The sequence below is a fragment of the Hemitrygon akajei genome, chromosome 11 (assembly GCF_048418815.1).
Source record: "Hemitrygon akajei chromosome 11, sHemAka1.3, whole genome shotgun sequence".
In the NCBI taxonomy this organism is placed as follows: domain Eukaryota; kingdom Metazoa; phylum Chordata; class Chondrichthyes; order Myliobatiformes; family Dasyatidae; genus Hemitrygon; species Hemitrygon akajei.
Window position 1 is genome coordinate 172,268,403 of NC_133134.1, and position 12,719 is coordinate 172,281,121.

The 12,719-nt window shown below is 43.8% G+C and overlaps 1 protein-coding gene across 7 annotated transcripts in view; it reads left to right on the forward strand.

Moving 5' to 3' along the window:
• The window catches only part of chd6 (chromodomain helicase DNA binding protein 6), a 350,247-nt gene that overhangs the window by 216,447 nt on the left and 121,081 nt on the right, over positions 1-12,719 (forward strand). For all 7 annotated transcript variants that reach the window (XM_073062265.1, XM_073062264.1, XM_073062266.1 and 4 more), the window contains 2 exons: positions 9,779-9,913; positions 10,584-10,705. In XM_073062265.1, coding sequence (XP_072918366.1) covers positions 9,779-9,913; positions 10,584-10,705 — 257 coding nt within the window. The remainder of the gene's footprint in view (positions 1-9,778; positions 9,914-10,583; positions 10,706-12,719) is intronic.

Genomic DNA, 12,719 nt, shown 5'->3' on the forward strand with positions numbered 1-12,719 from the left:
TATTGTTCATTGGAAAATATAAAAGTCATTCAAAAGTCTGCAGGCTTCAGCCTTTTGGGAACCGCTGGGTTTCCCGTGTTGGAGAGAGAGAGAGCGAGCGAGAGATTGGTGAGAAAAGGAACACTTGCCCGGGTCTTTACGAAGCAAAGCCGTGGAATCAGGGGAGCAGGCTTCCCTGTTGTTAGTTAAAAGCGGTTTTCCGTGATTCCAGCCACAGACTCCCGATTCGGAATCTAACGCACGTGGCTTCCTTCAAAATGGCTTCCCGCTACGACGGGATCGCTATCGTGTCTCCTTGGTGCGTCTCAAGGGGTTGTCCCCCCCCCAGACCCTCCTTTATACTTCCTCACGGGATCGCAGGTGTCAATCAGGTTGCTGGTGTCAATCTCTCTCTCTCAACCAGCCAACTTTGCCCGAGGGCTTTACACGTGGTCTTCATGAGACAATAGTCAAGGTCGCCTTATTCTGCATCCCGGTGGAACGCGGTATTCAGCACGTCTCTCTCTCTCCCTTGGGTCATTGACCCCCCCCCCCCCCCCTTCACTAGGGCTCTTGTGATTCTCACAAAGGAGGGGGCTGGTATCATAACAGTATACCCATGATTGAAGAGGACACTTGATGCCTCATCTAATGAGGGTGTTTGTTAAAGTGATGAAGGGGTTCAGTTTGATTTTAATTTTGACATTTTTCTTTCTGGGGTGAATCTAGAACAGGTGGCATCATCCCATAATTGGGCCGAGATTAGTGAAAGTGAAATCAAAGATCTTATTGGCAGGGAGAAGTTAAGTATCACTGTGAAAAGGCTGTGGATACTTAAATCATCTTCAGCCCTCTATAATCAGGTTTATTATCACGGAGGTCTGTCATGAAATCTGTTATTTTGTATCAGCAGTACAGTGCAATACATAAAAAAAATTACTATGAGTTATAATAAAAGTAAATAGTGCAAAAGATTAATAGTGAGGTAGTGTTCATGGGTTCATGAAACATTCATGAAATCTGATGGCGAGGAGAAAAGCTGTTCTTAAAACACTGAGTGTGTTTTCAAGCTCCTGTACAATCTTGATGGTGGTAATCCTAAACTAACGTTTATAACTTGACTCACCACAACTCTGAACTAATTCGACAACCTACAGACTCACTTTTAAGGACTTCTTACAAACTCATGTTCTCAGCATTAATTTTATTTGCATAGTTTATTTTCTTTTGCATGTTGATTGTTTTTCAGTCTTTATTTATGTCTAGTTTCTCATAACTTTCTGTTGTATTTCCTGTAAATGCCTGCAAGAAACACATCCACAATATCCTGAAATGGGAGGGTGAGCAGCCAGAGATCGTGGTAAATATTAGTACCAACAACATAGGTTTTAAAAAAAGGGAGGAGGTCCTGAAAACAGAATGCAGGGAGTTAGGAAGGAAGCTGAGAAACAGGACCTCAAGGGTAGTAATCTTGTGATTGCTGCCTGTGCCACACAACAGTGAGTATAGGGATAGAATGAGGTGGAGGATAAATGCATGGTTGAAGGATTGGAGCAGGGGGCAGGAATTCAGATTTCTGGATCATTGGGACCTCTTTTGGGGCAGGTGTGACCTGTACAAAAAGGACAGGTTGCACTTGAATCCTGCTGGGGAGGTGTACTAATGCTATTGGGAAGGGTTTAAACTAGATTTGTGGGGGGGGGGGTGCGGGAAGAGGTAGAGGATGAGGCGTTTGGCACACAGCTTATAGGGAGTTTGTGAGGAAGGATATGCAGATGATAAAGCAAAGATGCACTCAGCCTAATGGTTTGAGATATGTATATTTTAATGCGAGGAGTATCATAAACAAAGTCGATGAACAGAGCATGGATCAGTATGTGGATCTATGACATTGTGGCCCTTACAGATGTCTCAGGCAGAAATGACTGCTTTATATTATTTCAAAAGAGACGGGGAGGGAGGCAAAAGAGGTGGGGGCATGCATTGCTAATCAGGGATAGTGTCACGGCTACAGAAAAGGAGGAAATCATGGAGGGATTATCTACTCTGTCAGTGTGGGTGGAAGTCAGAAACAGAGAGGGTGAAATAACTACTGGGTATTTTTTATAGACCCCCTGATAGTATCAGGAGCATCAAAAAGCAGATAGGGAGGCAGATTCTGGAACAGTACAATAATAATAGGGTTAGAACATAGAACATAGGAAACCTACAGCATAATACAGGCCCTTTGGCCCACAATGCTGTGCCGAACATGTACTTACTTTAGAAATTACTTAGGGTTACCCATAGCCCTCTATTTTCTAAGCTCCGTGCATCTATCCAGGAGTTTCTTAAATGACCCTATCTTATCTGTCTCCACCACAGTCGCTGGCAACACATTCCACGCACTCTCCATTCTCTGCATTTAAAATAAACGTACCCCTGACATTCCCCCCCCGCCCCCGTACCTACTTCCAAGCACCTTAAAACTGTGCTCTCTCATGTTAGCCATTTCAGCCCTGAGAAAAAGCCTCTGACTATCCACACAATCAATGCCTCTCCTCAATATCACCAAGACCAAGGAGATGGTGGTGGACTTTAGGAGATCTAGGCCTCATATGGAGCCAGTGATCATTAATGGAGAATGTGTGGAGCAGGTTAAGACCTACAAGTATCTGGGAGTACAGTTAGACGAGAAGCTAGACTGGACTGCCAACACAGATGCCTTGTGCAGGAAGGCACAGAGTCGACTGTACTTCCTTAGAAGGTTGGCGTCATTCAATGTCTGTAGTGAGATGCTGAAGATGTTCTATAGGTCAGTTGTGGAGAGCGCCCTCTTCTTTGTGGTGGCGTGTTGGGGAGGAAGCATTAAGAAGAGGGACGCCTCACGTCTTAATAAGCTGGTAAGGAAGGCGGGCTCTGTCGTGGGCAAAGTACTGGAGAGTTTAACATCGGTAGCTGAGCGAAGGGCGCTGAGTAGGCTACGGTCAATTATGGAAAACTCTGAACATCCTCTACATAGCACCATCCAGAGACAGAGAAGCAGTTTCAGCGACAGGTTACTATCGATGCAATGCTCCTCAGACAGGATGAAGAGGTCAATACTCCCCAATGCCATTAGGCTTTACAATTCTACCGCCAGGACTTAAGAACTTTTTAAAAGCTATTATTAATGCTTTTTGAGATAGTGATTTAGATGCATATCATATTTTTTACTGAGTTAAGTATTGTATGTAATTAGTTTTGCTACAACAAGTGTATGGGACATTGGAAAAAAGTTGAATTTCCCCATGGGGATGAATAAAGTATCTATCTATCTATCTACCTATCTTATATACCTCTATCAGGTCACCTCTCATCCTCCGTCGAAGTTCACTCAACCTATTCTCATAAGGCATGCTCCCCACTCCAGGCAACATCCTTGTAAATCTCCTCTGCACCTTTTCTATAGTTTCCACAACCTTCCTGTAGCGAGGTGACCAGAACTGAGCACAGTACTCCAAGTGGGGTCTGGCCAGGGTCCTATATAGCTGCAACATTACCTCTCATCTCTTAAACTTAATCCCATAGTTGATGAAGGCCAATGCACCGTGTGTCTTCTTATCCACACAGTCAACCTGCACAGCAGCTTTGAGTGTCCTATGGACACAGACCCTGAGATCCCTCTGATCCTCCATACTGCCAAGAGTCTTACCATTAATCCTATATACTGCCATCATATTTGACCTACCAAAATGAACCACCTCACACTTATCTGGGTTGAACTCCATCTGCCACTTCTCAGCACAGTTTTGTGTCATCATTGTTACGTACCCCGTAACTGGATGTCAGACCAGCAAAGATAGAAGTATCTGTTGGAGTCTGGTGGTACCAAAACTAAAGATGTTTATTAGTAAACTACACAATACAGTATCAAAAATGCAAATATACATATAAAACAAGTTAGCAGTAATAAACCTAAAAGTGTAGGAATAATAATAAGCAATAATAAACAAGCTCAATCGATGTCTAGGGATAAATGAATTGTCATAGAAAAGTATAAAGTTCAGTGCAGTTCATACATGCTGAGGTAGTTATGGTTGTTGTGTTGTAATCGTTGGAGAGAGAGTGAGAGAGCGAGAGAGAGAGACAGCTGCAACAGACAAACCTTCTATTGCTTTCTGATTCCGTTGGGTCGTAGTGGCCGTTCAGTTATGACCCCTCTTCTTCAGCTAGACCGTTCTTCTGTGGTGGACTCGTCACTCTGGCATGAGTGGGCACACACCCAAGTCCCCACCGGCCCTGCCGTAACACTGTGAACTTTATTGACTGATCTCCTGATGCGGTCTCCGAAACCCCCACCTTTCTGTGGGTTCATAACACTCAGTCACTGTCCACTGGTGTGTCTGAAGGGTGTCTCTCCAGACCTATCTTTTATCCCTACTGATGGGGTCTCAGCTATCCATCAACTCTGAATGACTGTGTCCATCAAATCAGGCCACTCCTGCTGTCTCCTGAGGAATGTTAACAAGCAAAGTAAAGTCCTTGTAGTGAAAGATAAATAATCCAGGAAGAGTCAAAATACAATAAATCAACAGTCTCTCTCTCCCTCTTATCTGTAGCAGATGTTCTTGCCTGGGCGTCATCTCTCTCTCTCAGTAGCAGCATAGCAACAGCAACAGTTCATAGTTCTCGGGGGGGGGGGGGAGGTTGGGAATGGTTAACTCTGCACCCCATTTCCATCAGGTCTGTCCATCACTCATAATACCAGATAATTTACTAACCCATCCCTCCACTTCCTCATCCAGGTCATTTATAAAAATCACATAGAGAAGGGGTCCCAGAACAGATCCCTGACGCACACCACTGGTCACCGACTTCCATGCAGAATATGACCTGTCTACAACCACCCTTTGTGCCTTCTGTGGGCAAGCCAATTCTGGATCCACAAAGCAAGGTCCCCTTTGATCCCATGCCACCTTACTTTCTCAATAAGCCTTGCATGGGGGACCTTTATCAAACGCCTTGCTGAAATCCATATATACTACATCTACGGATCTACCTTCATCAATGTGTTTAGTCACATCCTCAAAAAATTCAATCAGGATCGTAAGGCTTCAACCCTACGGGGAATATTTGCATGGCATTCTGCATAGGTATGTTCCATTAAGGTAGAGAAAGGGGGTTGGATAAAAGAACTATGGTGTACAAAGTATGTGGAAAATCTAGTTAAGAAGAAAAGAAAAGCTTATGAAAGGTTCAAAAAACTAGGTACTAAAAATTACAAGTTCTAGAAAATTACAAGGATGACAGGAAGGAGCTCAAAAATGAAATTAGGAGAGCTAGAAGGGGCCATGAAAAGGCCTTGATGAGCAGGATTAAGGAAACCCTCAAGGCATTCTACAAGTATGTGAAGAGCAAAAGAATGAGCCGTGTGAGAATAGGATCAAATCAGGAGCCAAATTGAAAATGTGTGCATGGAATCAGAAGAGATAGCGGAGGTACTTCATGAATACTTTGCTTCAGTATTCACCAAGGAAAAGTACTCACCTTGGCAATTGTGGGGATGGTTTACAGTGGGTTGAAACACTTCAGCATATAGACATTAAGAGAGAGAATGGCTTAGAGCTTTTGAAAATGAGTTAAATAAGTCGCCAGGCTACTGTGGGAAGCGAGGGAGGAGGCTGCTGAGCCTCTGGTGATGATCTTTGTGTCATCAAAAAAGACAGGAGAAGTACTGGAGGATTTGAGGTTTGCAAATGTTTCCTTGTTCAAGAAAGGGAGCAGAAGTAACCCAGGAACTATTGACCCAGTGCGTCTTCCTTCAGTAGTGGGCAGTTTGTTGGAGAAGATCTTGAGGCAGGATTTATAAGCATTTGGAGAGACATAATCTAATTCAGCATGGCTTTGTCAAGGACAAGTCAATAGACAATAGACAGTAGGTGCAGGAGTAGGCCATTCGGCCCTTCTAGCCAGCACCACCATTCACTGTGATCATGGCTGATCATACACAATCAGTACCCCATTCCTGCCCTCTCCCCATATCCCTTAACCCCGCTATCTATAAGAGCTCTATCTAACTCTCTCTTGAATGCATCCAGAGACTTGGCCTCCACTGCCTTCTGGGGCAGAGCATTCCACATATCCACCACTCTCTGGGTGAAAAAATTTTTCCGCATCTCTGTTCTAAATGGCCTACCCCTTATTCTTAAACTGTGGCCTCTAGTTCTGGACTCACCCATCAGCGGGAACATGCTTCCAGCCTCCAGCGTGTCCAATCCCTTAATAATCTTGTATGTTTCAATCAGATCCCCTCTCATCCTTCTAAATTCCAGTGTATACAAGCCCAGTCGCTCCAATCTTTCAACATATGACAGTCCCGCCATTCCGGGAATTAACCTTGTGAACCTACGCTGTACTCCCTCAATAGCAAGAATGTCCTTCCTCAAATTTGGAGACCAAAACTGCACACAATACTCCAGGTGGGGTCTCACCAGGGCCCTGTACAGCTGCAGAAGGACCTCTTTACTCCTATACTCAATTCCTCTTGTTATAAAAGCCAGCATGCCATTAGCTTTCTTCACTGCCTGCTGTACCTGCATGCTTGCTTTCATTGACTGATGTACAAGAACACCTAGATCTCGTTGTACTTCCCCTTTTCCTAACTTGACTCCATAAGTCATGCCTTATGAACCTGATTGAATTATTTGAGGATGTAACAAAACACATTAATGAAGGTAGAGCAGTGGATCTGGTGTATATGGATTTCAGTAAGGCATTTGATAAGGTTCCCCATGCAAGGTTCATTCAGAAAATAAGAAGGCATGGGATCCAAGGAGTCTTTGCTTTGTGATCCAGGATTAGCTTGCCCACAGAAGGCAAAGGATGGTTGTAGATGGTTCGTATTCTGCATGGAGGTCGGTGACCAGTGGTGTTCAGCAGGGATCTATTCTCGGACCCTCCTCTGATTTTTATAAATGACCTGGATGAAGAAGTAGAAGGATGGGTTGGTTGGTTAATTTTCTCATGACACAAAGGTTGGGGGTGTTGTGGATGGTCTGGAAGGTTGCAGAGGTTACAGCAGGACTTTGATAGGATGCAGATCACGACTGACATGTGGCAGACGGAATTCAATCAAGATAAGCATGAAGTGGTTCACTTTGGAGGCTGAGTCCGTGAGTTTCCTGATGGGTCAGGGCATCAAATTATATAACGAGAAGGCAGGTGTGTGGGGATGAGTCGGATACATGATCAGCCACGATGGAATGGTAGAGCAGAGTCAATGGGCTGAACGGCCTAATTCTGCTCCTATAGCTTGTGGTCTTATGGAAAGATGTAAATAAGGTTGAAAGAGTGCAGAGAAAATTTCCAAGGATGTTTCTGGGTTTGGAGGACCTGAGTTATAAGGAAAGATTAAATCATTTAGGACTGTATTCTTTAGAACATAGACGATTGAGAGGAGACGAGAGATATATAGAAAACAGTGAGGGGTATAGATAGGGTAAATGCAAGCAGTCTTTTGCCACTAAGATTGGGTGGGACTACAACCAGAGGTCATTGGTTAAGGATGAAAGGTGGAAAGTTTAAGGGGAACATGAGGGGAAACTTCTTCACTCAGGGGGTTGTGAGAGTGTGGAGTGAACTGCCAGCACAAGTGGCTTAATGCGAGCTCAATTTCAACATTTAAAAGAATTTTGGATAGATAGATGGATAGTGGGGGATGGAGGGCTATGGTCCAGTTGCAGGTCATTGGGAGTAGGGAGTTTAAATGATTTTGGTGTGGACTAGATGGGCTGAAGGGCCTGTTTTTGTGCTGTACTTCTCTATGACTTTGAACCTTGAGAAGAGGCCATGTCCTGAGTGCTGAGGGACATGCAAGTCTGGCTCATTGGTGAGGCCAATGGCAGGGGATTGAGTTGCTTCGGTTGTGGCGAGGTCCTGGTATAGGGTCACGTTGGAAGTAGCGGCCTTTTGCAGTTGCCCCGGGAAGGAAAGGTGAGGTGGTGTGGTTTGAGCTGGGGTCTCTGCTGGGTGCACTGGAATCTGTGCTGTGTTGGGGGTTGGCCCTTCCCTTTGCTGCTGCCCAGTGTTTCAGTGGTTGAATTTAATATCAGAAAAAAACACAAGGAATGAATGACAGAAACGTTAGAACTTCAAAGCTCCCATCCTGTGCACAAGCAACAGCAGAGGTATCAACCCTCCCCCTGCCCTTGCTTGCTCCAGCAAAAGCTCCATTCCCCCTCCTCCCACCATGCAAGCAACAGCAAAGTCCCCCCAAAGAGCATGATCAAGAATCCATAAAAAAATTCATCCCAACACTTCAACATTTCAGACAGCTTCTTCCTCACTAGCAAGGGAGAGAGGGATATCCTTCCCACAACAAACAAGAGCAGGAGATCAGCATTTCGCTGTTTTGACGTTACAGTCTGCCACATCGCTTCTCTGAGTCCCCAACTCAAGGACCAGCAGGCGAGAGACAGAGGGATCGCTCAAGTGCAGGGGCCTTCTTCTAACAGCAGCGCGTACTGCCTGCTGTCTCTGCTTATTTCGGTCACCAACAAAGAACTGGGTTGTCTATGGGTCAGCTCCCCAAGCTGCACCTGGAGACATCAAAATGCCTGGCCGTAAGTCGAGTCTGAAAACAAAAACCCACTTCTTGAGAAGAACCGTAATTTGTGCTACATCTGTGGATCATGGACTCTGATAGGACCCCAGCCATCTTGAAAAGAAAAGAAAGACCTGAGAAAAGAAGCTGTTTCACAGACAAATTGGAAGAAGTCGTTGGCTCTGCAGAAACATCTTGCGCCATCTTCTCTAGCTCGGTGCTGCCCTCCAGTGTTCACTCATTGCTTTTCTCTGGTGTTTGCTCAGTGGATGAACAAGCTGGGCCAGGACCATCTACAGTTGTGTCACTCAGGAACTTGACTGTAAATTTTTTTTCTGACTGCATGTTTTTCTGGAATCATAACCAGGTGCTCTATGCAAGGCATTGATGGTAATATGTTTTTATGGTTGAATGATAATTGAACTTGGTCTTGATGACAAGTTTGAAATTGTTAGATGGATTTTTGTTGGCTATGAGTTTTGAGGGATGTAAATATAGCTGGTTGAAGGAGCTAGTACAGATCTGAGTGGATCTGGTAATATAGCAATACACATAAAATGCAGGCTATGTAGCATATATGGAAAAGAGTAAACAGTCAATGATTCAGACCAAGATCCTTCATCAGGACTGGAAAAAAAAGATATGGAGTCAGTGTAAGAAGGTGTGGGGTAGAGGGGAAGAAGTACAAGGTGGTAGGTAATAGGTGAAACCAGGAGAGAGGGTAGGGTGAAATAAAGAGATGGAAAATGGATTGATGAAAGAGATAAAGGGCTGGAGAAGGGGGAATCTGATGGGAGAAGGTAGAAGATCATGAATTGTCCATCACCTTCCTCTGCTGCTCCTCCCCCTTCCCTTTGTTCCATGGTTGCCTGCCTTGTCCTATCAGATTCCCCCATTCTCCAGCCCTTTATCTCTTTCACCTATCAACTTTATAGCTCTTTTCTTCCCACTTCCCCCCTCTCCCGGTTTCACTTATCACCTACCACCTTCTACTTCTTCCTTTTGTCTCCCCTAACTTCTTAATCTGACTTCTATCTTTTTTCCCCCAATCCTGATGAAAGGTCTTGGTCCGAAACGTCAACTGCTTACTCTTTTCCATAGATGCTGCCTGGTCTACTGAGTTCCTTCAACATTTTGCATGTGTTGCTTGGATTTCCAGCAACTGCAGATCTTCTTGTACTGGTAATGTCACAGATAATTTGCCACTGTTTAATATTTGATGATCTGTTTCCCAAGCCTGTGACTCATTACTTGGTGAAGTGGTGCTCCCTACCCTATGAAGAAAGCACTTGGGAGCTGGTGGAAGACATCGACCCAGTAAAGATACAAGAATATGAGGAGTTGCAGATTGTGCCTGAAATCACACATGTGGTAATGACATTTAGCCTGTTTGTGTACACATACCATTGTTAGCTAATGAGAGGTGGCTAATTAATGAGAGATCTCATTAACTAAAAAAATCAATAATTTCTTAAAACCAAGGCAATCTTACATTTGAGAGTTAGAAGGGTAATATGTGCAAACTAATTTGAAAGTGAATTCGGTAACTGAATTTGGAAGTTAATTTTTTTAATCAGAAAACAAAAATAGGTAAAACGAACATTTCTTTCTGAATTTAGTATCTTAAGGAAAGCTGATTATTTATTCTAATTCAAAGTCAGTACAGAGCAAGGAACAGATGATTTTTTTCACCCCTTACCACATTCTCCCATCCCATTGTTAGATACCTCGCCCCATATCTTTTTTTGTGTGGGGTTGTTGGTAGAGATTGATTGTTGGGATGAGAAATCAGCTCCAGAGTGATCGCCTCCTGTATCTAACAGGATGGTTCACAATTAACTCTGGCCTTTAATTTAATAGTCGTTCCTCTGGGTCACACTGGTGGTGAAACTGAGGATAAGAATTGTGCTTTTATATATTATGTCTCAGTTAAATGGCAGGATAGTAGGGATTAGTGTTTAAACTCTGCTGGAAACAGAGGAAAGATGTGCTGCCCACACCTTTTTTGTTACTATCAACTGTTCCCTTTTGTTTGAAATAGGAACGTCCTCCCGCTGAAACATGGAAGAAAATGGAGTTGTCACGGCCATACAAAGCAGACAACAGACTCAGGGAATACCAGCTGGAGGGAATGAACTGGCTGCTCTTCAACTGGTACAACAGGTGAGCATGTGGTTTCCCATATTCCTCCCCATTTTCTGTATGCAATCTTATGCTTGCTTACTCTCTAATTTTCTTTCCTACTCGGTGTCTTCTCTTACTCCTGGATTCCCACGCCGTGCTCTCTTTTCACTGCTGCCCCTGCCCTTCTCCCTCTGTCCTCTCTTCATGAGACCAGGTCTTTGTATGCTTAGAGTGAATCTCCTGAGAAGCATCGGCTTCTGTTGAAATTCTCTACTTTGCTCATTTACTTAGTGAAGTGACTCCAGCACACGCAACATTTGTACTGTTTTATTTTGTTCACATCACATGAAGACAAGATGCCTTTCCAAGTAAACAATGTACACCGTATGCTCGTTATATGCGTGGGATACGTTCCTCACAGTTGACGCATAATGTGGATAATTATTTAAATGAAGAAAATAGGGATGTGTTCCAGAGGGCTTCCTAAATATGTTTTATCTGTAATTTATTCACGTTTTCCTACCAATAAGACACAAAAGCAGTACCACAGGGCAACATTTAGATTATATTTCATCAATTTAAGGTAATATTCAATGTAATAAATCATAGAAAGTTAACATACTAGGGTGTACAGTACTCAACAGAGGCAGGTGTGTTCGCTCCGGGAGATGAGTGGTTGTTGTGGTGTCGGGCAGCTTTACATGGATAAGGTGGACATCGAGCACAGCAAGGGGTGAAGGAAGACTCACAGAACGGCAGCGGGATTTGACACTGGTTTGAAGAAAGTGGTGAGGATTATTTGCTTGGCAGCATTTTGTTTTTCAGCATAAATTTGCTTGTAGGGAAGAAGGGTTGACGGCAGGGAATGATTGAAATGCTGACTCAGTTCTAAACTTGGGTCTATGTCCGTCCCCATTTGTGCCAAGTGTTCTGACTTCCACCATTCCCTTACCAATGGTAAACTCCCGGGATTTTCAAAATCCTTTGTTGCTTGCAGCATCTGAGAGATAGTTCACCATAAAAAAAAAACTTGAATGTGGATCACACCTTGGTCGAGTGGTTGAATCAGTGATGTTGTTTCAGGCGGCAGGAAACGCACTGTTACATTACGATGAATGCTGCCCAAATGTTTAGGATGGGCTGGCGCATTGTGAAGCAACAGAAGAACTTTAAAGGCAAAATTCTGTTCCCGGCAGTAGCGTCCCAGAGCTGTGTTACCTTTACCTGATGCTGCGCTGTTTATAATTTCCAATTTTTTTTCAAATGTTAAAGCGGTTCTCTGACGCTTGGCTGATGGCAGAGGACATGAAAGCAGACGCTTAGGAGGCAGTTAAATATTTCAAGCACGAAATCACTGCACCGTAGGTAAAACCAACAAAAGTTTAAGAGCTCATGATCGCACATCCACAGCTTGCCAAAACCAGTGCGAGACTGGCGGGAGTGAGACTTTTAACGTGTGCAGCTGATTTGTATCGGCGGGAAAGGAACGCTTCTCATCCCAACATTGAGACTGTGAGGCACGTGCACATGACTTGTGCTGGCAGTAAAGCAGAGTGAGTTTTGGACGCGTATAAGGAGACGTTGGTAGAAATAGGTTACTCCCGTAACTGTGAATCCACATAGTCTGAAGACGCATATAACGAGGATAGGGTGTATAATAGCAGATACTGGAAATGTGAAGTAGATGTGTGTGAATCGCTTCGTGGGACAGGTGAAGCTTGAAAAGGATAGGTTAATATTTCTGATGTGCCCAATCTCAGTTGTTATCTCTTGCCTCTCTTTGCAAGGTGACTGACCATGCCAGTGAATGACTCCGGACTTCATGCTAAAATCCTCTTTGTTTACTTCCTTTAAAACTTTTACAGAATTAAAATCAAAAATAACTGCAGTTAATAAAAAGTCTGAAGTAGTAAAAACTGAGACTGTGTTGTGCAGTATCTGTAGAAAGAGAAACTAAGCTACTGTTTCAGTCTGGGACCCTTCAGAACTGGGAAAGAGAGAAAGGCGAGTTCGTTTCAGTCGCCGAGATGGTGGTGGAAAGATCAATAAAAGA